The 26,781-nt window shown below is 44.2% G+C and overlaps 1 protein-coding gene across 11 annotated transcripts in view; it reads right to left on the bottom strand.

The window, feature by feature from the left end:
* syne1b (spectrin repeat containing, nuclear envelope 1b) overlaps positions 1-26,781 on the bottom strand; it is a 78,575-nt gene that overhangs the window by 21,020 nt on the left and 30,774 nt on the right. For 9 of the 11 annotated variants that reach the window (XM_037071057.1, XM_037071066.1, XM_037071067.1 and 6 more), the window contains 63 exons: positions 26,534-26,657; positions 26,104-26,270; positions 25,533-25,686; positions 24,790-25,415; positions 24,483-24,662; positions 23,728-23,878; positions 23,417-23,575; positions 23,069-23,251; positions 22,854-22,955; positions 22,571-22,774; positions 22,201-22,408; positions 21,985-22,097; positions 21,656-21,861; positions 21,419-21,568; positions 21,021-21,312; positions 20,757-20,929; positions 20,364-20,673; positions 20,040-20,204; positions 19,548-19,904; positions 19,307-19,443; positions 18,786-18,963; positions 18,514-18,696; positions 18,164-18,307; positions 17,502-17,657; positions 17,010-17,174; positions 16,752-16,924; positions 16,411-16,564; positions 16,133-16,276; positions 15,719-15,883; positions 15,280-15,597; positions 14,886-15,041; positions 14,619-14,789; positions 14,205-14,531; positions 13,950-14,102; positions 13,536-13,703; positions 13,250-13,426; positions 12,949-13,095; positions 12,736-12,861; positions 11,896-12,072; positions 11,404-11,669; positions 8,931-11,091; positions 8,492-8,829; positions 8,247-8,391; positions 7,928-8,146; positions 7,580-7,848; positions 7,324-7,489; positions 6,979-7,134; positions 6,725-6,877; positions 6,415-6,597; positions 6,188-6,325; positions 5,740-5,925; positions 5,488-5,610; positions 5,178-5,360; positions 4,837-4,980; positions 4,329-4,517; positions 3,968-4,108; positions 3,548-3,661; positions 3,278-3,439; positions 2,732-2,926; positions 2,393-2,569; positions 1,236-1,430; positions 666-797; positions 331-431 (listed from right to left, as the gene is read on the bottom strand). In XM_037071057.1, coding sequence (XP_036926952.1) covers positions 331-431; positions 666-797; positions 1,236-1,430; positions 2,393-2,569; positions 2,732-2,926; positions 3,278-3,439; positions 3,548-3,661; positions 3,968-4,108; positions 4,329-4,517; positions 4,837-4,980; positions 5,178-5,360; positions 5,488-5,610; positions 5,740-5,925; positions 6,188-6,325; positions 6,415-6,597; positions 6,725-6,877; positions 6,979-7,134; positions 7,324-7,489; positions 7,580-7,848; positions 7,928-8,146; positions 8,247-8,391; positions 8,492-8,829; positions 8,931-11,091; positions 11,404-11,669; positions 11,896-12,072; positions 12,736-12,861; positions 12,949-13,095; positions 13,250-13,426; positions 13,536-13,703; positions 13,950-14,102; positions 14,205-14,531; positions 14,619-14,789; positions 14,886-15,041; positions 15,280-15,597; positions 15,719-15,883; positions 16,133-16,276; positions 16,411-16,564; positions 16,752-16,924; positions 17,010-17,174; positions 17,502-17,657; positions 18,164-18,307; positions 18,514-18,696; positions 18,786-18,963; positions 19,307-19,443; positions 19,548-19,904; positions 20,040-20,204; positions 20,364-20,673; positions 20,757-20,929; positions 21,021-21,312; positions 21,419-21,568; positions 21,656-21,861; positions 21,985-22,097; positions 22,201-22,408; positions 22,571-22,774; positions 22,854-22,955; positions 23,069-23,251; positions 23,417-23,575; positions 23,728-23,878; positions 24,483-24,662; positions 24,790-25,415; positions 25,533-25,686; positions 26,104-26,270; positions 26,534-26,657 — 13,779 coding nt within the window. The remainder of the gene's footprint in view (positions 1-330; positions 432-665; positions 798-1,235; positions 1,431-2,392; positions 2,570-2,731; positions 2,927-3,277; positions 3,440-3,547; positions 3,662-3,967; positions 4,109-4,328; positions 4,518-4,836; positions 4,981-5,177; positions 5,361-5,487; positions 5,611-5,739; positions 5,926-6,187; positions 6,326-6,414; positions 6,598-6,724; positions 6,878-6,978; positions 7,135-7,323; positions 7,490-7,579; positions 7,849-7,927; positions 8,147-8,246; positions 8,392-8,491; positions 8,830-8,930; positions 11,092-11,403; positions 11,670-11,895; positions 12,073-12,735; positions 12,862-12,948; positions 13,096-13,249; positions 13,427-13,535; positions 13,704-13,949; positions 14,103-14,204; positions 14,532-14,618; positions 14,790-14,885; positions 15,042-15,279; positions 15,598-15,718; positions 15,884-16,132; positions 16,277-16,410; positions 16,565-16,751; positions 16,925-17,009; positions 17,175-17,501; positions 17,658-18,163; positions 18,308-18,513; positions 18,697-18,785; positions 18,964-19,306; positions 19,444-19,547; positions 19,905-20,039; positions 20,205-20,363; positions 20,674-20,756; positions 20,930-21,020; positions 21,313-21,418; positions 21,569-21,655; positions 21,862-21,984; positions 22,098-22,200; positions 22,409-22,570; positions 22,775-22,853; positions 22,956-23,068; positions 23,252-23,416; positions 23,576-23,727; positions 23,879-24,482; positions 24,663-24,789; positions 25,416-25,532; positions 25,687-26,103; positions 26,271-26,533; positions 26,658-26,781) is intronic. The other 2 variants (XM_037071062.1, XM_037071063.1) reach the window with 2 other exon arrangements.

The raw sequence follows: 26,781 nt of genomic DNA, 5'->3' as shown, positions 1-26,781 counted from the left end.
GACAGTTTTTTTTTTCTTCTTCTGGCAAACTCCTGTAATTTGCACAGCACTCAAACTATATTATGATTACAGCACCATCAGATTGTCCCTGAATAACAATCAACACAATAGAAAAATGTTTAACCCATCTGTCATCACAATCTGGCAACCCGCAACCTGGTTCAAGGGTTTTAGCTGTTGACAAAGTGTCAGGGCATGACACACAACAAAAACTCCTGTATTTTGTAACCTAAATGTTTTGCAGGTATTATTTATAACCTGCCACAGGAATCAATGCAAACCTTAACTTAAGATTTTAGTATTTGATTTATATGTATTTAATCAAAATACCTGGCACTGCTGGGTAAGGCCTGCTGGATGAGGATCTCCTCTCCTCTGCTAGCAACCGACTGGAGCAACTTTTTCTGTTCGGCCAGCTGCTCCTCCAGTTCCTGACAAGCAAACATGTCAGACAATTAGACTGGACTTTGTATGATATAATTTTCATTGTGGTGTTCATTATTAAGCTGCATCATTATTTATTTTTTTCGATTATAGTATAAGCATTTTTTTCAACTTTTTTTATACAAATAATTTCAGAGAGGATATTTCAGTTTTATCAGAAACCACTGTGTTGTAATGAAGACGGAGTACCAAAACGTGGAAACCAAAAAAGGAAACTATACCCTTTGTCTCTGTAGACTGTCCTGGTGTTGTTGGGATCGTGTGGTCCGGGCCTGGGCCAGCCAGTCCTGCACACTGGGACTCTGAGAGAGGCTTGAGTCTGATTCACTGTCCTCCTGCTCCTGCAGAGAGCCCTAAAAAAAGCAGACAATGTATCAGAAAACATTCAATAAAACACACTTCAGCAAGGGAGTAGGACAAACATAGTAATCCAATTTTGATTAATATGTTTTATAAAGCGTAGCAAGAATGCTAAAGCACAGGGGTAGGACAAATATTCACTAAGGCTTTAGCTGACCATTCAGTTTGCTGTTATGCTTGGCCTGTCAACAGATAACCCCTAACTCTACCCCAACATAATGAACAAGACACTAATCATGCTCTATTGAACACAGTAGTGCAAGTCTTGTTATTGTGCCATTGGCAAGAAAATGCATATGTGATGTTGAAAAATGTTTCTCTCTATATTTTCAAGTACCCACAGTGAACTGAACCCAACATCAGGTGGAATCCTGAACATTCAAAAAGTTCATCATTACATTTGTCAGCTTTCAAAGCGTGAAGCCCCTCACCTGGATGTCAGTCTGCTTGTCTTGTAGCATCCTCTGCAGCTCCAGCAGGCCGCCCTTCAACGTTCGTAACTTTCTTGCCAACTGCTCCGCTTCCTGTCTCGTTTCTGTCCGGTCTGTCTCAAGCAGCAGGTTCTCACTGTGCATGGACAGCTCTGACAGGGCGGTCACCTTCTCCTCAATTTCCAGCAGCATGTTCTGCAGTACCAGGAGGAGAGAAGCCATCTCAAACATGATGACAGCAAAAGATCCTCCAGACGCTCAGGGGGCCAGGCCCGTGCTGAACCCCCTACACCTGCAGCTTTTCCAAGCCACAGGACAGGGAGCGCTCTCCCTCTGCTGTCATCCTTGGCCCACCTTTCCCGCCTTGCTTCCTGTGCAACATATAACCACTAATCCTCCATGCTCCACGCTCTGCAGCATATGTGCTCACGCTTAAATTCAAAAGTAATTCTCCTGTGCAAAACAACATTCTCAGTCCAGACTGGTTACCGCTGCCTGTCAATGAGTGCTGTTCCCATGTTTGAGGAAGCATTTGTCCACCATTGGCATTGCTACGACTCTGCGGTCAGCTTTGGCAGGTTATTCTGAGGCTGAGAGTCACTCTCTGTCCCTCCCTCCTGCCTTACCCTCGCCGTGCTCTAGGATTCCCCTACTTGGATATCCGAGCAGCTTTGTCACCAACACCAATCCCAGCAGCGGGATCTATTAATCGTCTGAAAGCCACAACCCCTGACTGCTCCGCCCTATGCTGCTAACAGGCCTCTCTCACACAGAGCCATCTGCATAATCTGCTTAAGACTAGTGCTACAGTCGCTTAGAAGCCCAGCCTACTGAATGCCCCTCTAACTCCTGTAATGCTCTTGTTTATCAACTGAGAGGTTCCTGCCCCCCTGGGATGATCCACATGTGATAAGGAAACAAAATATTGAAGTATAAGATGGATGTAAATTATCCACCAGTGAATTTGAATTAATGTCCTGATCAGGGACAATAGCTGAACAGCTAGGAAACACTACTCCAGGACACATTACTCACAACTTTGACCTATATGTTAGTTGTGACCTCATGAGTATAACTTAATTCACAGTCTTAAGTAATAACTGAAATGAACGCGTTTGCATGCATTGCTCTGAATGGACAGCAAGGGGAGCTCTTACCTGACATTCAGCCAGCTGATCCTCCATATCTGCCTCCTCGAGAGGTTTCGGTTCAAGGATGAAGGTTACAGCACTGCGCATTCTGATCAGCCACTGGTCCAGTTCATCTGCCTGGTTGTGATAGAGCTGTATGGCCTGTTCCTGACGCTGACCCTCCAGACGGTCACTCACACGCTCCTGGGACAGAACACATTTATGAATTAAGTAACACAGTAATATAATTGATAGTGAAAATAGTGTCAATCGCATCCTGGTGTGGGCTGGAATATTGATTTCTTTGGTCCACAATTACTATGACTACTATCCTATTAGTAGTAATATATTTTTTACAATCTTCACCTCCAATAGTTGCTGTTTGCCTGACGCCTTCATGTGGATGGTGGCCATCCTCTCAGCTAACACTGCGAGGGAGGACTGCATGGCCAGCTGGTCAGCCATATCTGAGTCCACAGCATTCGAGGCCAGATCCTCTGTGAAGCTCGTCTGCAGCCTGTTTATTTCATCCTGCACACTCTGAATCTCTTCTATAAGACCCTGAGGAGGAAAACAGTTGTAGAGAAGTTTAATACTGATTTTATAGAAATAGAGCAGTCATTCCCAATTCAACTTTTCTTGAAGCTATGGAAAACAATGATGTTAAAAAATAATGTTTTACTGTACACTACGATAACATAAATATAAATCAAGGTGGCGTAAGAGACCCAAAACACATTTTTGATAGACCTCCATCATTAGTAAAATAGTACTTTCAATATTTTTCAATATATTATTCTATATATTCATTACAATTATTCTAGAAGTATGGCAACTCCCTTTCCTCTCAATGTTAAAAGCTCTCTCCCCATCAAACTATTCAAAAACTTTATTTCCGTTATATAGACTCACCTCATGTGCCCTAAAGTGGCTATCTGGGCTTTTATCTGCCTCCAGAGGCTCGCTCAGTTTGGCCTCCAGAGCCTCCATTTTAGAAGAGATTGACTGGAGTGAACTCTGGTAATGCTGTTGCTTTTCCAGAGCTTCGTAGAGAGACCTCTGCTTCTCGCTGATCTGTTGGAATACAAATTGGAGGATGTAAATGTGCAAAGCCTGAAAACATGATAACGGTCACTGAGAATCAATAAACCACCGAGCTGACGCCTCGTATTATTCACATACCACATTCTTTAACGTCTCCCATGAGCGCTGCAAGTCATCTAAGTTGGCTACAGACTCAAATGTCGGGTCGTATAACTCTTGGATGGGAGCTCTTGTGAGTGTTCCTCTTCCCATCTAAAAAACAAATTCGAACAGCGTCAGCATCAGACAAATTAGTTATGGAACAGATGGTAAACAGAGAGAAAGACTGTAAAGCCCCCAAATTCATCAAATTCAAGTTAGTCATGATGAATTGCAGGTGCAGGCAGAGCTATGGATTAATACTTCCCTTGATTTGTTTTTACCTTTTTTAATTTATCGATTGTATTTAATGATTGAGTTTGTTTTAACTATACACTTAAGACAAAATTTAGAGAAAGATTATTTTGCTGAAAAACCAGAGTGACTGGGAAAAAAGTTATCAAGAGAGAAGGTAGATACCTTGCTTATAGTGACTTCAGTGTGAGTGATGGGAGAAGGAGAGCGACAGACAGGAGGAGAAGATACCTCGCTGTTAGTGCCCTCCTCCCCAGACTCCTCAGTTACAGGAGACAGGAGGGTGTGACAGCGGCCAGCCGTCATCTGACACGCCATGCAAGACACATTAACAGAAGAGCAGACATGCGAGGTGGATCGGGAGAGATTAATCAGAGATGTTGTGTTAGATAAAGTGGCACAGCGCACACTTTAAACCAAAGCCAGAAATAGCAAAATGAGTCAAGAGGTTTATCAGTTAGGCAAAGCAATTACTGATGATGCAGAGTCCTTTGTTAGCTTTGGTATATGAAGTTCTCTGTCTCACCATGACAGCTTGTGCTGAAGATTTCTTGGATTTCTCCTCCTCCATCTCCTGCAGCCCCTCAGGCAGCCCCTCCACATCACTCACTGTCAGCAGCATGGTGGCGTGTTTGGCCTTCACAGCCAGCATCTTGCATTTTGAGTTTAGAGAGGCGATCTGCTCCTGGTAACCTTTGATCTTCTGGGCCAGTTCCTATTAAAAAATACAAAATTTGGAACTTAATATGCAGTTGTGAGGAAAATTTAGCCTGTACAGAGAATGTCTGAATAAGTTGACTAAATACACATGTTGCAGAACAGTGGATCTGCTTTTTGTACAACTGACTGAGCAAAAGGAACCTTGATTTAATACACAAAAACTTTATGGAGCCATTTTATGGGTTTGTTTGGTTGTTTTTTTATGCTTAATAAAAACTCCACTTATACATCAGTTGTCTAGGACTCGTTCCTCTCAATACCTTCCTTCCCTGTACAGGAAAGTTGGGCTAAGTAAGTAAATGAATGTATTGTACTTCATGGTGGAGGATCTGGGCCTGCAGCTCCTGGATGTTGTTTGTGGGGATCTCTCGGTCCTGAATGACACGGTGTGCTTCCTCTATCAGCCCCTGGAGGTCTCTGACTTCCTGTTCATACTGCTCGTACTGCACGACTGCCTCCTGGATAAGAAAAGAAATGGCTTTGTTAGTTAGATTAATAGTTCTCCAAAATGTTGAGTACTCCACTAAAATATGCAGAGAATCGTGTGAATTATATGGTTTAATTAGAAAGAAACTGGTGTCTTATGAATGTCACTAGAAAGAATTGACAGCAATATGATTTCACTGTGATGCAGAAATAGTGCCCCCTACTGTACCTGCAGGATGTTGCATTGCTGGATGGCCACGTGCTGCAAGTGACTGGCCTCTTGCTGCAGACGCAGCGCTGTGCGGCAGATGGCAAGATTCGGCATCACTTCCTCTGGGACCTGCAGAGCACTCTGACACAGCTGCACTGCCTGCACCTGCTGCTTGAAGCTCTCCATATCTGCCAACAGTCGCTGTAAAAACAGGGAAAGTTCATATTGTGTGGAACTATTAACAAACTACAGTTGGCAAAGTAAGCAGCCAAGGTGCTTTAAGACAAGTCAGGTATATCATGGATTATTTTATATATGATGTGGTTACTTGTCTCTGAGCCAGCTGTTCTTTTAGGCTCTGGCGAGCCAACTCTGGTGAGGTGAGTGTGGCTTGGACCTGCTCCAGAGCAACATGCAGGGCCTTAACTTCATACTCCAGGGCTTCCATACTCTGAGGACATAAAGCACAAGGTATGAGCTACAAGTACTCATACTCCTTCAGGCAAATTCTAAAAGTCAAAATGTAATAAAAACAAGAAAAAAGGCAATACATGAATGGTACAAACGAGTCAAATTGTACCTTATTTGCATCCTCCAAGCTCTGCAGCCGAATCTTGATGCTTTGCTGAAGCTCCTCAGTGTGTCGACTGAGTTCACAAACCTGCTGGCTCAAAGTCTCGACCTGCAGCACCTCGGACAGAAGCTCCACTTTCTCTGCCATTGACTCCAGGTCTCCATGGAGCTCTCGAGACTCACGAAGGACAGCCTAAACACAGGACAACAAGGGAGTGAATGAAACGCACGTGTAGAATGGTCTCCTGGTTGATTCCCTACAACCTGTGCCAGAATTAAATGCATGCATGGGGAAAAATCCTGATGTGAACTGTGCACTGATAAGCATTTGGATATATATAGCTGAAAGGTGGAGGAGGACAGAGAGCACAGTAATAATTCTTAAGAAGGCAAATGTCTGTATTTGAATATCACAATAGAACCTCTGAGGATACTTTTCTGGACCCGAAACCCACCTGATACATCCGTATCTGCTCCTGCAGATGCACAGAGGAGTTCCAGATGATGTTTGCCCTCAATAGGCTTCTGGCTTTCTCTGACCACCTCACAATGAAGTCGAGCATCTCATTATACTCATCCAAATAGCAGACAGCCTGAGGAGCCAAGATAAGAATGTTACAGCAAAAAAAAAAGAACAGCACAACAGCTATACTATGTACAGGAGAGCTGAAAAAAAGTAAACCTTTTTGAGCCAGTTGTTCCGGCAGTCTGCGAGCCGTGTTGTGTGGTGATGCATCTCGGATAGCTTGCTGATGGCGTCACCGAGCTGTTTGGCCAGCAGGGGGTTTCTGCGGCCAAATTCTTGCACAGCAGCATCCAGCTCTGAGAGGGTGCGACCACAACTGTCCAAGTCCTCAGCCAGGCTCTGAGAAAAAGAAATGAAATCAAGTCTAATTTCACATCCTGATAATATCCTGAATTGTAGTTTAACTTAGCATTTCAAACCAAAAGTATTAACATTTCTCTAACAGAAACCAGGAGACTTGTCCCACCTTGACCTCCTCTTTGGCGTGATCAACATCAGGAGATTTTTCCTTGAATTTAGCCGAGATTGCTTTGAGTTTCTCAGAGATGTCATGGAGTCTTGAGCTGAAGTCCTCTTTAATTTCTCTGGTTTTCTGAATTTCTCTCTCTTTTGAAAGAACCTAGAAAACGCCAAATGTGGAAATGACATCAAATGCCACATGACTACATTCTGTACAGTGTTCCCGTGCGGGATCTTAACATATTTTAGCTGATAAAGTACCTGATCCTCGATGGCACCCAACGCAAGTGAGACCTCAGCTAGCTGCATGGAGATTTCAGAGGGCAGTATGGTGTAGAGGTCCAGGTACTTGCTCTGTTGTTGCTCTGCTAATTTATCCACATTCTGACGATACGTGATCACTTCTCCATGTACAACCTAAACACAACAAATGGTCGACACATGTAACTTTTCTCAGAAATAATAATGCTTTTGGGGGTTGTCTGTAAAATCGGAAAGATGTTTCTTTATGTTTTAGTGGTATTAATCAGAAATGTCTTCTAAATGCCTCTGTAGATGTGAAAGACTCATTCTAAGGTAACAAAAGCACAACAATAGGAGATATACCTCGAGCTCTTGCAGCAGAGAATCAATGTCTGGTGTGGGATTGAGAAGAAGCTCCCTGGTCTCCTGAATCCAGGCTTTTACAACACTAAGTTCCTTCTCCACTTCCTCTCTGTCTCTCAGTTCCTGAGCTGCTTGAGCTCGCTTAGTCCTGGACTGTGTCAGAAGGCTGGAGGCAAAGAGGAAAATTGCTTCATTTAAAAACATCTCAATTAAATGAAACAACTGATGGCATCAGCTTTGTAGCTTTGTCTTCTACCTTTCCATGTGGTCTTGCACAGCTCTGATCTCTTTCAGACTGGGCAGTTCGTCCTGCTCGCTTGTTGGGGAAGGCACTTCCACGTCATGCAGCAAGCTGAGAGCATACTGGCGCAGCAGCATGAGGGAGGAAAGCTCTCTCTCCAAGTCTTGGCTCAGCAAGTCGTGTTGGTCCAACAGAGACTGCAGGGTGGCTTTGGAGGCCTTTTCCACGGCACTGTCAGGGAAACGACTCTGGAGCTCATCACAGACTGCTCTCACCTTCACCATCTAAAATGAAATGATTATGAAGGTTCAGATGCAGGTAAAAAGCTAAATTTTTACTTATTTATGAAATCAGTCTGCTTACCTTTTCTCTAAAAGTCCTCCATTCCTGTGCCGTGTCCTCTAGTACTCTCTCCTGTCCTCTCGCTACGCTTCGCAGGCGTGTCCAGCGCTGCCACACAGTGGTCATCGAGCGGCTGATGGTGGCCTTGCTGGCATCACTCCCCACCAGCTCAAGCTGGGCAGCCTGCTCCTCCAAACCACTCAGCTTCTCTTGGAAGCCATTCACCAGTGACACAAGTGACTGACAAATCAAGAGACAATAAACAGATTAAGTGCACAACATTCAAAGAGGCACCACCTGTTTGTTGTATGGAAAATGACTTTGTTTTGGTTCCTCATACCCGATGACTGCAGAGCTTATCTTCAGCCTCTTGGCTTGTGGCTGCCTTTGCAGTTGAGAATTCAGTCAGCTTCTTTTCAGCCTCATTCATGAGCTCAATGACAGTCTGTCTCGCCTCCTGATAGGATTTCCACTGAGCCACACAGCTAAGAAAAACAAAAATAAACATTAGAGGATGAAATGCCATTACTGACAAAAGGCCCATATTGTCACTGTGCACCATTACTCATTTAGTTATTTTACAACCTGTGAAGGACATCCTGATGACACTGCAGCTGATCTCGAACCTCCATGCCTCTCTGCTTCGCTGACTCAATGCTCACACGGAGCTGCTCTTTAGCTGTGGGGTTGACCAGGTTCTCCAGCTGAGGTAACAGAGCCTGCAGCTCCTCCAAGTGGATGAGGAACTCTTGCTCCGTGGTCATGATGTCCACCTGCTGCCGGAGACACTCCTCGTAGTTCTCCACGTCCACACCCTGGCTTGCCTGCTGCAGGAAGGACACGGCATCCTCCAGCCATTCACAGGCTGACTGCATCCTGAAGTGGTACTTCTGGCACAACACCAGGGCGTCCTCAAGAGTGATCTTTACATAAAAAGCAACAAAGACAAAAAACTTTAAGAACTTCACTAAAATGAATGAATGATTATTAAGTTTTTAGATTGTTGAACATAGCGGTATCCCACCTGTTTGGAGCTGAGTGCTTTCTGAACGTCTGCCTGCAGCTTTGCCATTTCTTCTAAGCTTGTATCTACATGCTCTGGGACGAGCTCATTTGCACTGATGTGCTCCTGTTTCTCCCTGCTGCTCAGAGCAGCCACTATCCTCAGTCGTGATTGTACTTCCTCTTGCATGATTTGCTGCTTTCTGATCTCCTCCTGAACTTTCTCCACCCTCACATCAACAATCACAGCGCAGCCCAGTTCGTCCCTGACCTGCTGCAGCCAGTCCAGTGTCCTTTTCATCTCTGTCTCAAAATCTTTACTTTGGACAAATCTGACCTCACACTCTTCAATCAGTTCCCCAACTGCAGCCTGCAGAGATCGCAGCTCATCCTGCCACAGAACCACTTGTTCTTTAGAGGCATCATGAGCTGCTTGGTCCACACGGGGTGCAAGAGTGTCCATCTGCTCCATGAGCCTTGACAAGTGAGAGTTGGCACTCTGCAGACTCCCCGCCAGTGCGTGGTAGTTCTTCAGCCTCTCCTCAGCTGACTGCGTCTCTGCATTCACTTTTACCAGCTGCTCTTTTGTGGCCTTTAACTGAGAGTCAACCTGCAAAGCCATTGCCTTGTGGTCTTCGAATGACTCCAAGGTCTCATCCAGATGTTCTACTTTCTGTTCAGTCAACCTCTTCAGGCCATTGTACAAGCTCACAAGCTGGGTCATTTCCTCTGGACGCCATGGTTGACCGGTGCTACGAAATCCCTCTTTCTTCTGGTTCAGCTCACTCACAGCTAGACCCAGGTTGCTCAGGTCTGCTTGGATTGCTTTGTAATCACTCTGCAACCTGAGTACCTCTTCTGTTTGCAGCCCGACAGGCTGTGTGCCCAGATTATTGAACTGTTCTTCGAGCTCTTTTAGTGCTTTGTGAGTTACATCTATGAAGGAGGTGTACTCATTCCTCGTGAGAATGGCCTGCTGGATTTTCTCCTGTTTTTCTTTGGCTAGTGCTAATATGCTATTATACTGCTGGGGGAGGGTGTTGAGTTTCTCATCCAAATAGCAGTGGTCTACTTCATTCAAACTAGGCAAGATTTCTTGGCCAGCTCTTTGTACAATGAGGAGGAGATTCTCGTATTCAATTGCCTGCTCGACTATATGTTGATACTTCAGCAGCTGCGCTTCCAATTCAGCATCTCCAACCATCAGATTGATTTCAGGGAAGGTGACGATGTCAGCTTGTTTTATCCACAGGCAGATTTTCTCCAAATCAGTCTTGAAATACTTCCTAGAGACAAATACTTTTTCCAGCTCCTGAAGTTTCTGGCCACATCTATGTAATGTTTTGTCAAAGATGTTTTGTAACTCCTGCAACTTTGTGAGAATCTCATTCCTCTCCTCCTCGCTGGCGTCCCTCATCAGGTCCCTTCCCTGAGACCACAACGAGGTCAGCTCGCTCTGATAGGCTTTCAGACTGCTTTGGATGTTTCGACATGTTCTGACCTGCTTGGCGAGGTCATCAGGTAACAAAGCGATGTATTCCTCTGACTGAGCCTTCTTCTCATTCTGCTGGACCCAGGAGATAGACTGGTTCACAGCCATCAGGAACTGTGTCCTCTCTGTGAAGGCCTTGCTGAGGTGTTTCCTGCGCTGCACAACCTTCTCACTCAGAGATTCCACTTCACATTGGGTGTCTGTAATAAGCTGCTGCAGACGTTGCCGTTCACTGAGGCCCAGCCGGGCCAGCACCCTGTCAGCATCAGCCATGGCCTGTGATAACAAGAGCTGCTTGGCCTCCAACTCGCTGCAGATGCTAAGATGGTCAAACAGGAAGCTTTGAGCCAGCTCTGGAGGAGGACTCATCTTCATGGCCTCAGACAGGGCAGGTTGCTGCTCCTCTGCCCAATCGCGAGCCTCTCTCAGACGGGCCTCCACTTGGCCCATGTCTTCAAGGGTCACCACCGAGTCCTGGATTTTCTTCTCAATGAGGTTTTGCATCTGAGACCATCGCTGCTCAAAGTGGCTGATCTGCTCTTTCACCAGCTCCTTGTCATCCAAGTTCAAATGTTGGATGACTTTTTGTTTCTGTTCCTTGAGATCTTCAAGAGTGCCCTTTTGTTCCTCCAGAGTTACGGCAAGCTTCCGTAACGCTTCCAAATGCTGAGATGAACTTTCAGCATCCGTTCTGTGACCCAAAAAGAAAAGGAATTACACAAGTGTTGTGTGGGAGATGTGACAACTGTGAAGATTACAGATTTTAATTTTTAGAGGCCTGAAATAAAGACTAAAGAGAATCAATTTTGATTTAATAATTAGCTCTCAAGGTGATTACAATGATGGCATTGAGCTCAGATTTATGTACTGAAAGAAATCATCACGACTGCTCTTCTCACAGCCTGAATCAAACTTTTTGGTTTTGTTCCTTTCAAGTGATTATTAGAATAACAGCACAGCAGTATGTGATGAATTTTAATGTATACTTGATTTACAAACACACCTGGCCAGATTGTCCCACTCTTTGGACACCTGTTCAAACAGCGCCTCCACTGCAGTGATACAGTCGTGGTATTCTTTCGACCTCTGCAGGTCCTCCTCTCTCTGGCTCTGCAGCTTGTTCGCCTGGTGACAGAGCTCCAGCCAGGAATGGCTCAGACGGTCGAGCTCTGCGTGTTCCGGAGAGTCCTGGCCGCCAGTCAATCTGCTCACAGTCTCTGTCATCTTGGTCAGGACACTCTGTTTAGACTGCAGTTGCTGGCTGCATTCCTGTGTGAAAAGCAATATACTGGATGGTAACCCAAAATAAATACAAACAGTAAGCAGATCCCTCTTTAATCCCTCAAACCAGGGCCAAAATTTTGGATTAGGTATAATAACAAAATCACCAAGATAACCATGATGAGACCGCAACGGATAGTTAAGATTAGACTCATGTAGTGTATTTTGATGTGTGCCTTGTCAAGATATTAATGGTGATGATACTGTTCCCCACCTTGGCTTGTGACAACATATTTTGAGCTATCTTGGTCTCCAGCTCTGCTGGCCGTCTGGAGAAACTGAGGAGCTGCTGCTCCATGTCCTGGAACAGGCTGCTGAGATCTTGCTTCTGTTCCTTGATCTCCCTCCAACCTTCTGAAAGCTCCTGGGCACTGGACATCCTTTCCTCTATCTGCAAACACGTTATTGCCGTTCTACAGTCAATATTTGCAAAATTGTATATTTAAAAATATAAAAATATCAAAAACAATAGGTTTGTTTTACTATAAGTATATGATCAGACTTAAAAAAGTGAAAAAGGTTTCAGATCCAGAAAGACATAATAAGCATATGACCCAAATTTCAAACCAACGCCTCAAGGTTTGAGACACAGACAAAGATAAGACATGGTATCAGATTATATTATTCATGACTGAAGGATAAAAATATGGTCGAGAGAGATTTTCTTCTTGCAAATGCAGCAATATTACGTAAAGAGGGTGAAGGGACTGGGCAAGGAAAAACCCGCTGTTGTTACAGATGTTTATAAAAGCGTACACTTCAGAACCCACCAGGCCAGATTATTGGGGATTCGTATCTAAAGATGATAAAACTTGATGACTAAATCTCTCCGAAGAAATCGGCTCTCATCATCCACACCCAGATGATAACTATGATTTCACAAAGTTGGTGAAACTTTTGCTGGAAATAAAAAAAAAAAAAAAAGTAACCAGAATTCTCATGGTAGCAAGCAAAAGGGCAACTAAAGGACACTGGCACATTAAAATCAGTCAATTCACATCATAAAATGAGTCTTTCAGTTTGTACAGTGGACAAGGAGGCAACAATTACTGACCGTGAGTTTGATCTGCTGGACCTGAGCAGCCGCCACTCTCACAGCATCATCAGACAGGTCACACACAGAACACACCAGGTCCAGGTAAGTGCTGGCCTGCTCCTGAAGGGCCCTGTAATGCTTCACCTGAGAAAGTAATGAAGCAAAATAAATGTTAGAAAAATACTTTATCACAATCACTGCATTCCAAGGGTTGTGAGCAGTGTCAGTTACCTGCTTCAGTGCTTCCTGCAGACCAGATGGTCCCTGATCGTTGAGCTGAAGCTCCTCCTGCACTGCGGTGAGCCAAGTTTGGCACTGCTGAAGAGTGTCCTGATGGTTGACGTGTTTCTGCAGCTCCCGGTCCAGACTCTGGTACACCTGTTCAGCAAGGTGAGGTAAGACCTTAATTAACATTATATCATACCATAAAAAGCCTTTTTCTGAAAATTATCAAATGTTGGGGTCTCTGAGAAAAGACCCCAAGAAAAATAAGATGATGAGAGATCTGTGGTTGTAGTCTTGTATTACTCACACGCTGGGCAGTGCTGCAAATGGCAGAGTAACTGTCTCTGGTTCCCTGCTGGTGAGCTTGGACTTGCTGACTGATCTTAGCTTGAACTTGGTCCGTACAGCTGGCGACAAGATCTTCTCCTTTCTGCTTCAAGCTGGTGAGACGCTCCTCAAAACTGGCTATCTCCTCCATTATTGCCTGAAATAGGACGGTCATGTATTCAAAATAAAAAATGGGACCTTACATGACAACTCATCCTGAATTCAGAGATTTTCTTAAGTAATAGGTCTCTAATGGTCCAGGTCACCTTGTGTCTGGCAAGTTGCTGAGTGGCCATCTCCATCCCGGTGGTCTGCATGGAGTCTGAGGTGACCAGTCTGCTGGACATCTGTAAGAGCCACTTCTCCGCTTCCTGCAATTCACTGTTGTAATCCTCGTGCTCCTTCACCCACTCCACAAGGTTCTGGACCTGAGTCTGAAGGCCAGCACACAGCCAAACACAGAGATTCAAGTAGCTGTGTGACATGTTGCTCCATCATGTGTCTGCTAATATTCCAGTTAGATGTTTGTTCTAAAGGTTTGGATGAATGATGTTATAAAATGTGAAAAACTCTGCTTGTAATAATAACTACACTTCTGGACTTCATCATCACCTTTACTGATGAAGCGTCCATACTCACACTGGCTCAAAGAAGTTCACAGCTGCTCACAGTGCTCATACCTTAGCTGCCAAGCAGAGATCTTGGTAGTCAGCCTGCATCTTTTTCATCTTGTCACTTATCGTGGCGTCGTGGACGATGTCGAGCAGGGCCTCTCCTTTCTCAAAGACGGATTTCACTGCTGACTCATGTGACTGCACTGTCTGCTGGATGGTCTGCACAAATGGGAAGTGAGCAAAACATCACAGATTAAATCTTTTAGTTTCCTATCTCTATTTTACTACTTAGAAAGAAAAGATTAATTGGTATTAAATCACCTTGTACTTGGCTAGCTGAGCCTTCTTCTGGTAGAGTTCAGCTTTGGGCTCTACACTTGATGCTAAAAGGTTCTTGGTCTCCGTCAGCCACTGGGCCTGGCCCTTGTATTTGTCCATAAAGTCTTTAGAGAGGGAGATACATTTCTCAAGGGAGCTGTGCTCTGTGCGCAGAGCTTCCATCAACTCCTTTAATTGGAGGAGACGTGCGTCCACCTCCTCCTCCAGCTGCTTTGCTTCAGGTTCCTCCAAGAATGCCATGGCTCGCTCTGTCTTCTCCCTCATTGTCTTCAGATAAGTGTGACCTTGTTCCATGTCTGCCTGAAGAGCCTGAAACATACAGAACATATTGGTGCTTTTATTATTGCAAATAGACAAGCAAACAATCATTTACAGAGGGAATATCAGAGAGTCTACCTCTAGTTTTTTCATTTTTCTCTCCATAGCAAAGCGATCCACTGCATCAACACTGATTGCCACAGTGCTGAAATTATTCTGAGCTGTGCCAAGCCAGTCTGAGAAGGTGCCAAATACACACTGAGCCTCTTCAATGCAAGACACCTCCTCCTGGAGCTGTTTGATCGTCTCCTGCAACGTAAAGGAAGAGGGAGTAGAACACGAGAATGTTTGACACCTTGACAAATGTATGTCAAACCACCGATTTAGAGAAAAGATTCGTCTTACCAGTAAATGTAGTAGCAGCACGTGGTAGCGGGCCGTAATCTTGGTGGCTCTGGTACTGATCTGGCTGCTAATATGAGTCTCATCCAGAACCTGCTGAGCCAAGAGACTGAGGCCCTCCATCTCCTCTTGATAAACCAGCACTTCCTCCTGCCAACTCTAAATATACAAGGATGATTAGAGATGTCTGAATAAGCCTAATTATATTCCAACATATTCATTAGACTGACACTCTAAATTTATTAAAATTACAGATGAAATCAAACTAACTGTTGCAAGATTCTTCTTTGGATTCTGATGAGACTGAAGAGACCCACATTGATTTAAAATGCAGTCACAGCAACTGACAGAGCATTGAAACTACACACAGATGCATGTTTGAGCAGAGCACACTAACCTTTATCAGCTGGAGTTGAGCATCTTTGGTGGCACGGTCAGACCGCCGGTTGCTACGCAGTTGTGCTTTGGTCTCCATGCCCTTTAGCCAGCTGTCAAGACGCTGAAACTTCTGCTCCATCTGCCGGAGTTTGGCCAGCGCACTGTTCAGCTGAGCGCGAGTGTCGGCAAGCCGGGCCTGGTACAACCTCCACTCCTGCTGCATGGTCTCCAGTGCTCGGTCTTCGATCTGAGGCAGGCCCCAGGGAATGACCAGCTCCCGACTGACCAACAGGGTGTTGAGCAAAGCCTGACCCTCTGTGCAGTGCAGCTGCAGCTCCTGTAGTTACACAGATGTGGTTGAGCGCAAAAAAAACTGAATACAATAGCAGTTGTAGTAATAGCATTAAACATTTCATGTTATATTTATTTTCAAAATTTCCCCCTGATCATTTACAGACCTGCAACTTTTGCAGAGTTTCCTCCAGCATATCAACATCTCCCTCCAGTTGGGTGTAGCAGCCCAGCTTCTCTTGTTCTTGCTCCAGCCAGTCCTCAAATGCATGGAGGCCCCTCTGATACTCCTGGTGCGATCTCACCAGCTCCTCTGCTTTGCCCACTGCCCTCTAAGGATGCAATGAAGGCATGGATTCTGAGTTATAATTTAATGTGAGAGCTATTTGATGTCACACTTTTTTACACTCAAAAGTTTTAAAAATGGCAATAAAGCTTATTACAGGTACAGTGGATCATCATCATAAGAAGGGGTAACATTTGTGAATCTAGAGTTCACTTTGGTATCTATTTTAAAATAGCTACACAAAATTAAACTTTAATAATTCACTCCGACAAACTGCACATTCTTCTTTTATTACCATGGCGTTGTCTTTGATATTGTTGTAGCGCTCTTGGAGATCTTGGAGCTCCAGCTGAGTGACAAAGTTCTCAGAAATACTGACACTCTTTGCAGTGATGGTGTCCAGAAGGGTGCTGTGGCTGAGCACTTCTTCATACAGCAACTGCACAAACAGAGAAGGGGCGTTGAAATTCTGAGTATTCTAAACTTAAGTCTATATGAACTTAAAAAAATGTTTCATATATATAATTAGAATATTCATGATAGTATGCAGTATGACTGAGAAGATTGCAGAACCTTGGCTTTGCTCAGATTTGCAGTTTTGTCTCTCATCTCTGGACACTGTTTATCAGTAGGGTCAAGACTCTCCTCCACACGTTCCATCCATACCACAAACTGGCGCACATCCTCCTGGTAACTGGTCCACTGAGACAGGGAGCCCTCCAGTTGACTAATGATTTTAAAGAGTACAGTAAACTCAGACTGTGTAGAACATTACATGGCAAATACAGTTGCAGTTGGCAGGTAGATGCTGTGTCCACTTTCCTCTTTTGAGTTTGGAAAAAACTTTGTGGAAGCTACCAAAATGCTGTTTGAAAAACATGACTAGATGTTGTTAATTTCCCCTGAGAACACACCTTTTGCATTGGATTGAGGCAGAGAGGAGGGCATCCCAGGAATCTTTCAGGTCCTGAATTTGTTTCTGGACTGCAGGCACTCCCTCAGCTGAGGTGTTTCTCTGAACTGACTCTCCTCTTGTGATCAACATCTTCAGCTGGATCTCCTTCTCCTGACGAGCTGTTAGCAAGGCCTGATGGAGAAATCACACGTGCATTTATTAGACTATGATAATTGGTATTCAAACTAATTCTTTAAACACCAGTGATTTTTTATACCTCCAGCTTAATCATCCTGCTATCAAGAACGTTTTTGTCAGCAGTTGGGGCGCAGTAAGTCTGCAGCATGTGGCTGGTGTCAACCACCCAGTTCTGCAGCTCCTTCAGCCCTTGGGAGAAAAGCTGGTGCTCAGTGACTATCCGGTCAATCCGTGATGCCTTCTCCTGCAGAACCACCAACCGGGATGTTACCATTCAAGGTTTTTGTGAAGTTAATTTAAAGTAGCTTAAACTGATAATTTCATGCAGATTCTTAAAAAGTTTAGTACATAGGAGATACAGTAAACAAGCTTGTATAATAAACATATAAGACTTACAGTAACAAAAGAAAGAATTTAGTGTTTAATCATGGTGAGTTAGTACCTTCACTGTTCAACATCTGTAAAATAACGTTAAGTCTGAGCTCGATCCAGTCTAGTGCTTCTGCCTCCTCTCCAGCTCTACCCCCAGAAAAGCCCCAGTGCACAGGCAGTTTGGTAGGCATTACTGTACCTTGGTCAGGTTGGTTAAAGCTAGGTACTGAGCAGAGAGCTGCGAGACACGGTGCACAAAACCCTTGCCGGCCGCGTGTTCATCCCACAGCAGCTGGGCCTTCTCTTTCAGCCTGTTCAGCTGAATCTTGTGAGAGGCTAATTCTTCAAGCACAGACTGGAAGAGCACAAGCAGGTTATCAAAGGGGCATGCAAGCTGACATACAGATAAAAGACAGTTAAATTCAGACAGGCTGAGGGGTTAGAGATGGCAACATGGCAAAAAGAAAAGCAGATGAGATATTTTGGCCGATGTTGGCTGGTGGTAAAGCTCTTGGTGGTCATGACGTGCGACCAAGGTGTCTGACAATGGCTGATAGAAGCTTTTAACCAACTAATAGATTCTCAAAGCATTTCCTCTGTAAATGAGCCAAGTATTAATCTTTATGATAGACACTGTTATGAGGACATGTGAGACTAGCAAAGAAGAGCAGAAATATGGCAGTATTCCATCAAGTAGGCGACTGGCAGTTAGCACAAGCAGAAAGATTAACAGCAATGCTAAAACACAGTAACATAGCTTGAATGGTGAGTGTCTGCAAATGACAAGAATAGCCTTGAGCACTGAGTGGTGGTTGCAGTTGAGCATGGGTTGTGTTGAACATCACGGATGGATTTTAGTACCTGTAGCTTGTGAAGCTCTTGCTTCTTGGCTGTGAGATCATGAAGCCGTGTGCTGCTCTCCTGAACAGCCAGCTCTGTGACGTTCAGACACTCCTGAAGAGGCTCAGCACTCGCCTCAAAATCTTTCATCTGGGACAAAAGGTTCTAAAACACACAATATATAACAACATCATGATATATGAAATAGGGAAACTGATTAGATGTCCCCGTTGACATAGAGAACATTTTACACATTCAAGTTTTTTTAGGTTGTGAAGTCGCCCCTTCCTCTGGCGTCATGACTTGAAAGGTGTCAATACACTTTTCAATAACAGACTCTGATCTGTGACAACAGATGTTCAGGTGCTTACTTGTAGACTTGTCTCTCTGTTGTGCAGGCTGGACATCATATTCTTCCAGTCCTCTCTGGCAGTGTTCATTTTCACCCGAACTGCATCAACTTTGTCTTTAGCTGCGATACTGGAGATGAGCTCACCATTCATGACCACACCGCTCAGCTTTGACTGTCCTTGTTCTCTATCACTAAGAAACTCCTGACGAGAGAAGAAGAGATGAGACGATAACTCAAGCCTGTAGTGTACGTGCCTAAATGTTCCATCATAGTAGATTTTCTGAGCTGTACCTGAATCTTCTGCAAGCTAGACGAGGCCTCATTGAGATTTTGAGGAGCGTCGAAGCACTTGGCCGTGTTGATCTTGGTGTTGACCAACCACTGCTGGAACTCTCTGAAGGCTGAACGAAAGCCTTGTTCAAGCAGCTTCTCTTTACTCTGGCACTCCCTGGATGCTTGGAGACTCAGACTAGAGACAAGTCAGGAAGGAAAAATCAACAAATTTTACTCTACATCAAATATGTATAATCATTTGTAAATCCATGGATTCATAGATAGATTGTTCTGTCTCAGACTTGTTTGACCATTAAGGAGGCATTTAAGCTTGTGTATGTGTATGTTTTGTTGTACGAAACTGAATTATATTGTCATGTGTTTCTAAAATGTTTTCTCTATACACTGTATGTAATTGAACTGGACAAAAAAATAAAAACACAGTCAATTTCTATCTTGATTAATTGTTTGGTCTAGAAAATGGTAAAGATATTCACATTTAACATGTTGGAATCAGAGAATCTGACTTTCTTCCTTACCTGTTGTAATCTTTAATGAGAGCAGACACTCTCTCAGACTGAGTGCCCATGTCTCTGGAGAATCGACACAGATCGTTGAGTTGAGTCTTCAGACTATCAGACATCGGCTCAGCTTTGACAAGCTCCTCCAAAGTGTCCTGTGTGGAAAACAGCCACAAAATTCATTACCATTGGCATCTCATATTGCTTGTTTCCCACTGACAGTGGCTTATGATTGGAGCTAACCTAAGCCGAGACCCACCTTTGCGATCTGCCAGCCTTTGACCGCCTCCTCTCCATCGTTTTTCCCCCCTGCTTGAGACAACCGCTGACGACAGTCCTGTAGCTGACGGTTGAAGTCCCGCAGGTCCTGCTCCAGCTGTGCTGAACGGCTACTGAACTCTTGTTCAGAGCTGGCTATCTGGGATAGCGCGGTCTCAAGACTAGCCCGTGTCTGCAGTGCTCCACGTTCCCATTGTTCCCATGATGATAGGAGGGCTGCCTCCTCTCGCTCCATAGACTCGTAGCCCCCTGAGCCAGTGTGATCTCTCGCCACCGCCCCACTTCTTTGAACCCGGCTCAGCCTCTCTCTGCCTCGCTGCTTAGAGTCAAGCAATTCCTGGAAAGGGCAAAAGAAACCACAACTGTCACCTTTCTTACGTAAAAAACATATATTGGTTACTTGTCAGATAACTCTTCTGACAAATCTTGGATTAGGCTGCTTGGTATCACACAAACAGTTGAAGTTCCTCACCTGGACCTTGGAGAGCTTTCTTTTAATGGAGACTGAGTCTCCTGACAGGTCTGACCAGCGCTGGAGTTCTTCTTTTGCTGAAATCAGCCAGTCGTTGAAGTCTCTCAGAGCATCGAGGTACTGCTCATGCTCAGACACAATGCTTTGCATGGACTGCACTTTACCCTTTGAGGTAAAAAAAAGACAATGTGAACACCAACTACAAGATATGTATCAACCTGTTTCAGCCAATCTCTGTAGCGCACCCTGTTTCTTTGGAATGAATCTTCTAATATACAACAGTGATTTGCAAGTACTGTTTAAACTAGCATGCATTTAGATCACCTTGACAACAGCTGAGATGTCAGCAAAGTGTGCATTGAGCTCCGCCCTCGACTCTGGTCCAAAGGTCTGGTCCCCAGTTTTTTCGTGCATCTCCACTGCTTTGTCCGTCAAGCGTGAAAGTGCAGCTGCATGAGCGTCCACGTCAGCCTGGATGGCCCTGAGGCGCTCCAGCAAAGCGGACTTCTCTTTGAGGCCTGGCTGCGTAGGCAGAGTCATGCCCAACTCCTGCTCCACTGACTCCATCCACTGCTGCAGTTGGCTTTTACTTTCTTGGAAGCTGGTCCACTGGGCCACTGTCCACTCCAGACGACTGTGGGAAACGATCACACGCAATAAGAAATGAAGAAGTGCATTTAGCTTTGATATGAACTATAGTGTCAGTGGGAAGTTTACCTGTGGCAGCTCATGGATGTCATCAACATATTTGCCCAGGCATCCTTTAGGCTCTGTAGCTGTGAACAAATAACCTCCTGCCCCTCCATTCTGTTGTGCTTCAGGACCTGTTCTCCCTTTCCGACAGTCATGTTGAGCTTCACCTCACCTTCTCCCTTCATTAGCAGTATATCCTGTATAAATACAAAACAGCATGAATGAACTATGGTAAAATTATAAAGTACTTTCTATGATTTTAAATGTGTCCAAAAAACATTCACTGACCTGTACGAGACCAAGTCTTTTCTCCAGAGTCTCTTTATTGCCGACTGTACTGTTGAGTGATGCCAGGCGCTCCTGGACTCCGTTAAGCCAGGTCCAGGTAGTCTGCAGAGTCTCTTCAAAGGCCTGTTGCTCCTGTAAAGTGAGCTGGCAGCTGCGCAGTCTCTCTCTCACACGTCTCAGCAAGGCCTGGTGCTGTGACTGCAGCTGAGCCGACACTCTCGTCTCACTTCCATCACCTCGCCCACCTTCATTCAACGCCTGGCCCTCTTGACCTAAGCGCTCAAATGAGTCTCTGCAAAGAAGGAAGAAAGATATTTAAAATTGCAAAAAAACATCAGGACATCAAGGTAATTTGGAGACAAATAAAAATCATTTACTTTCATAGTAAATACACAGACCTTTCTTTGAGCACTTCCTGCTGATATTCCTCCACTTGCTCGAGGACAGCCTTCTTAGGACCACGCTGATTAGCTTCCAGCAGATCTGTGGCCATCCTCTTTTCCATGTGCTCCAACCACCATCTGAGCTTCTTAAGGCGGCCCTCAAAACTATAAGGGATTTACAATGCACCAATTACTAAATTGCAAACTTACAAAGTCCTTTACAGATCTAGTTTGTTTGTGTGTCTCTCTTACCCTTTCATGAGGGATGCACTGTCTTCCAGAATCTGTTGGTTCTGTCTGCACTGCTCCACAAAGCTGTCCCAGTCCTGCTGGATGGAGGACAGGTGCTGCTGGACTTGCCCAGCGCTGGCTTTGGGAAGATGAAGCAGGAGCTTCTCTCCCTCCTCACAGACTTGAGTGAGACGTACCTCACCCTCCTCCACACGATCCATGGCACCCTGACAAATTCACAGTTTTGCTTATTCTTTCATCTCGCCAGTTTGAGATAAGAGCATGTTCCAAATTCTACCTTCAGCCTGATCAAAGACTATGATTTAGTGATTCCAGCGCTTCAGTTTTACCTTTAGTTTCTGTAGTTTTCGTTCCACAATTTGAGTGTCTCCAGATCTGTCAGAGCATTCTTTCACTATCTCCCTCTGCTCTGAAAGCCAACGATGAAACTCCTGAACCAGATCTGAGGAGGCAGGAGAAAAAAGAGAATTAATTACCACATTGAGGGACAACTCAAGATAAAAATTACACATTTCAACCAGACTTTTTTTTTTCTAAAATCTCACCATTGAACTGCTGCTGAAGACAGTTCTGCAGTGACACCAGCGTCTTGGCAGAAAGCTGGTTCACAGACTCGTAAGTCTTGATGAGGTCAGTGAGAGCTGAACCCAAACCAGCCAGCTCCTCAGACGGATATTTTCTACATAAGGTGTTGAGGCTCTCCCTGGTGGAGTCAATACTCCCCTGCTGATTTTGCAGCTCTTTCTGGAGGTCCTTCAAAACATGTTCAACAATGGTGATTAGTTTATCAGCTTGCTAACATTCTCATCTCTGTCTTCTATAAGAAGAAGTAAGGTTCCCTATCTATAACTTCAACAACTAAAAAAACAGTTACAGTGGCAAGAGTTGTATAAGTTATTGTTGTTTGGACCGCACCTTTACTCTGCAGATGTCCTCGGGATCTGATCCTGTAGGAGAAGAAACGAGGGAATCCTCCATACTTTTGAGCCATGCAGACATTTGTGAGATGTAGTCTTCCAGCTGTTTCCTCTGGAAAGTGAAGTCCATGAGGTTTCCCCTGGCCTGCTCATGGAGCTTCTGTACTGTGCTGATCTTTTTACGAAGGTCATTCTCCAGCGCCTGACGGTAGTAGAAGGTATTGTGAAATACAGTGTAACCACAGAAAAACACAATACACGATGATAATCATCTTTTGTACCTGTAGTTTAGCAGGTGTCTCTTGACTTTGACTGCATGTTTTCAGTTCTGATACTTTGCCCTGCAGAGTTTCAAGTTTCTGCTCCTTCTCGACCATTTCTGCCTGTGGATGTATAAAATGAGAAGCGCATATAGTACATACATTCTCTGTTGCTTTGTTTTGTTTTGAGATACAATTACAGTACTATTTACTATGACATCATCGCGACATCTTACCTGTAGCTTAGAGAGCCTTCCCGACACCTTCTGACTGTCATTGAGGTTGTTCAGGCTCTCATTTAGTTCGATCACACAGCTGCTTGTCCAACTCTCAATGTCCTCGTTGATTTTTCGCACGTCTTCCCACAGTGTCAAACTCTGGTTCAGGCGATCAATGTTGTCATCAATCTTCTCAGACACCTAGGACGTGGATCAAATCAGACAGAAACACTGAGTGCCTACAGTGTTTCTGGCACTTTTATCTGGCATTTGCAGAAGCCTTACTCAGCTTATTACTCTCTGCCTCCATTGTTTTTCAGAACTTTTATAAGCACATTATTGACACAACAGCTCAGTTGAACTTACATCCAGCCACTGATCAACAAGTGACTCCATGTCATTTTTCAGCAGTTGAGCATCACAGTCGGGGATTTTCTTCAGCTCAATCACCAGTTGCTTCCCTTTACTGGAAAACTGGTCCAATTCATGTTGCTTGCTGGCCATCTCGATCTTCACTGCCTCGTGCTACAAATGGAGACAGCAAAAATATCATTTTGATGAACGGGGATACAAGTGAAACCCAGACCTACTGTTTTCTGGATTTGTGAAAGAGTTTAATAACATATAAGTGAGATGAGGCAGATTCCAAAAAAGATTACATAAAAGATTTAGCTGACCTTTGTCAGTGACCTCCTTGTTTCCTCATGGTCCTTCAAAACAGAGCTTATGTCCACCAGAGGCTCGGTGCTCTCAATAATGCTGCTGATGGAGGTTTTCAGGGTTTGGTATTCTCTCATTAGCTCAACAAGGACATTGCACTGCTCCTGTCTGTCAAAGAAAGACAGATCATTAAATGCACAAGAGAAAAACACAAAAAACATTCAATAAACTCCACACTAGAGGATATAAAGGTGAAAATAAAACACGAACTAGCAGAAAAGTCTTTTTTTTTAGCTATTTGCAGATTACATGTCACTTCCCCGAAGTGCAGTGAGATTTCAGATTGACACCATTTTTTCCATAGAGACACAAGTGCAACAAACTTGACAAAAACTCAAATAAATATGTGTTTTTTTCATATGTTAATGTGGACAGTCATTGGTAAGAGGTCAGTGTATAAATGTTTTTCTTGAAACTCTGTTTCATAATCCTTTAATTATTATAAATGACAACAGGGAGTTAAAATCTTTAAAAGCTGGTTCTTGACTCATCTACATCTGCAACAAAGGTTAAAAAATATTTTTAAAAAAAGAGAAATACCACCTCCACATCAGCTCTTTCTCCCTGTTTTTGTGGAGTGTTATACTGTATCTCATTACTGAATAGCAGCTATTGTTTTCAGTATTGTCTTTAGCTTTTACCGTGCACCTCTTATAAAACTCAACATTCCCTGACTCAGTAGCATGAAAAACCCTTTCCGCTCCTTTAGTACCTCTCTGTAATGAGCTTCTTGGTGTCCTCCCATGTGGTCTCCAGCAGACTGATTTCCCTCAGCACCTCTCCAGCCAGCTCAGCATCTCTCTGGGCCAGCTGGTTGCCCTTGTCCCTCAGCCACTGCTCCTCATGCTGGTGTGACTGTAGCTCATCCTCCATCTGATTAAAGAACCTAAGCCTGACAAACAGAGGAGTTCATATGTTATTGCTGCACATGTTCTCAAAGTATAAATAGTTCCATTTATTCCAGTTTTGAATCATACCATTTATTTACAAATAGATATTGCTCTGACTACACTATCTACCTCTGCTGTAGTGCATGCAGGCTAGGCTCTTTGAAGCTCTGGTGGTCGGCTTTTTCTTCAATGTCCTCCACAGCTTTGAGCAGCTGCTCTTTCCGCTGTCTAAATGAGGTCCACAGAGCCCCCAGGGCTTCTGCTTCACTCTGCTTGGTACCAAGCAAGTTCCTCACAGCGTCCAGCTCAGCACTCAGTGAATCAGCCAGCATGCGGCATGACTTACGGGAACCCTCATCTGCACCAATGTGTAGATGGCTTTTGCAAAGACTGCTGTCTAGATTGACAGCTAGAGTCTCGAGCTGATTGATGTCTGGGATAATTGTGGCCAGTTCCTGCTGCAGCTCCTCTACTTTTCCACGGTCCCAGCTCCCAGCACTCTCCACAGTCTGCTTCAGACCCCGCAACACCCCTGCAGCCACACCGTGGGTCTGTAGGAAAGCCTCAAGCCTTTCAAGGCACTCTAACTGGAGCTCCGCGATGTGCTGGGCCTCCAGGTGGGGCTGCAAACAGCTGTCTGCTCTGCTGCGGAGGAGATGTGCATCACTGGGCTCACAGAACTGACAGAGCTTCTCAGTCTGCTGCTCCAAGCTCTGTCTCACACTGGACTGCTTCTGTAAGGCCACCTGGGTCTCCTGTCAAAGGCAATTGATAGAGGATCAGGTGCTGCTCTGACACATTATTCTATTTGTTTGCAAACTGACTAAGTGGCTCTGAAAGGAGAAACATCTTGTGGGTTGTGTGGCTCTTACCTTTACTTGTGCGGTGGCAGACTGAAGGTTGCTAATGTTGACTTGAGAGGCTGAGTGCAGATTTGAGAGCATGGTCTCACTCCACTGGGAGAATTTGAGCAGTGCTTGGTCAAACTGCTCCACCAGAGAGAGGTGGTTCTGAAGCTCTTTGATTCTGGGGGACAAAATGGTAGCACGATGAGTAAAATCAGTAAAGAATGGACCTGCTTTAACTAGCATTTCTACTGTATATTATGTGTATTAAAAGTTACATATAAGACATGTAAGGATATATAACATAACGTGTTAATTCATGATCCTCACGTACTGACATGCTGAGTCTAATTGCATTTTGCAGGTGTCACAACCATTTCCACCTGTGATGAACAGTCCTATCTTATATTTAATATCCTGCTCTTTACACACTGATGAATACATTCATATCTTTCATGTGAATACACTTGTGTTTGCTAACCGCCACTGGGACACCTGCAAATACTTAGGTTTGTGAAACTGGTGTAATCACGCTGATCTTCCTTCCTCAGACACAGCATGTCATGTGTATGTTTAAATTTGACTTAGATTATCTTACCTGTGAGGAATGACTTCATTTTGAACATTCAGTCTCTGTCGCAGGGTCTCCAGCTCATCTTTCAGCTGCCTCACCCTGTCTTCTGGTGCAGTCGGGCACAGGGATGTCACCAAAGATGCCAATTCAGCATGAGAAGGCTCAAGGGACTGGACCTCAGAGTGTAAGGCCTGCGAGGAACACATACTTTTCTCACAATCTTAAAATATGTTCTTTTTTAAAGTTTGAGTGGTATAAATATGTATTTGTGTATCTGCCTTTTGTTCATGTTGTGGGGGCAAAACTCTGTTCAAATTTTAGATATCTGCTCTAAAGTAAGTTCCATGCATTTTTACCATTTCATTACTAAGTTATTCAAATATTTCCAAATAATTTTTAAGGTAAAACTTGATTTTAAATGTGTTACAGAGAACTATGTGCACATGTACTGTACCTGCAAATCTTGTATCTCTGTGCGGAGCTTGGATTTATCAGCTGACAAAAACTGACTCTCCGGTTTGGAGGCAGATTCACTCCTCTCCAAGCAGGAAACAAAGTTTGAATGCTGTTTCTCATACCTGAAACACACCGATAGACACACTTGTCTCAAAGAGAAAAAAATGGATATAATACAAAGTCACAATGTTGGCTGCATATGGAGAAATGTATTAACTAACAACGCTTCTTATTGTGTGTATCTGT

The sequence above is a fragment of the Acanthopagrus latus genome, chromosome 16, assembly GCF_904848185.1.
Source record: "Acanthopagrus latus isolate v.2019 chromosome 16, fAcaLat1.1, whole genome shotgun sequence".
Lineage (NCBI taxonomy): Eukaryota > Metazoa > Chordata > Actinopteri > Spariformes > Sparidae > Acanthopagrus > Acanthopagrus latus.
The sequence above is the reverse complement of the archived record's forward strand: the minus strand, read 5'-3'. Positions and strand labels throughout refer to the sequence as shown.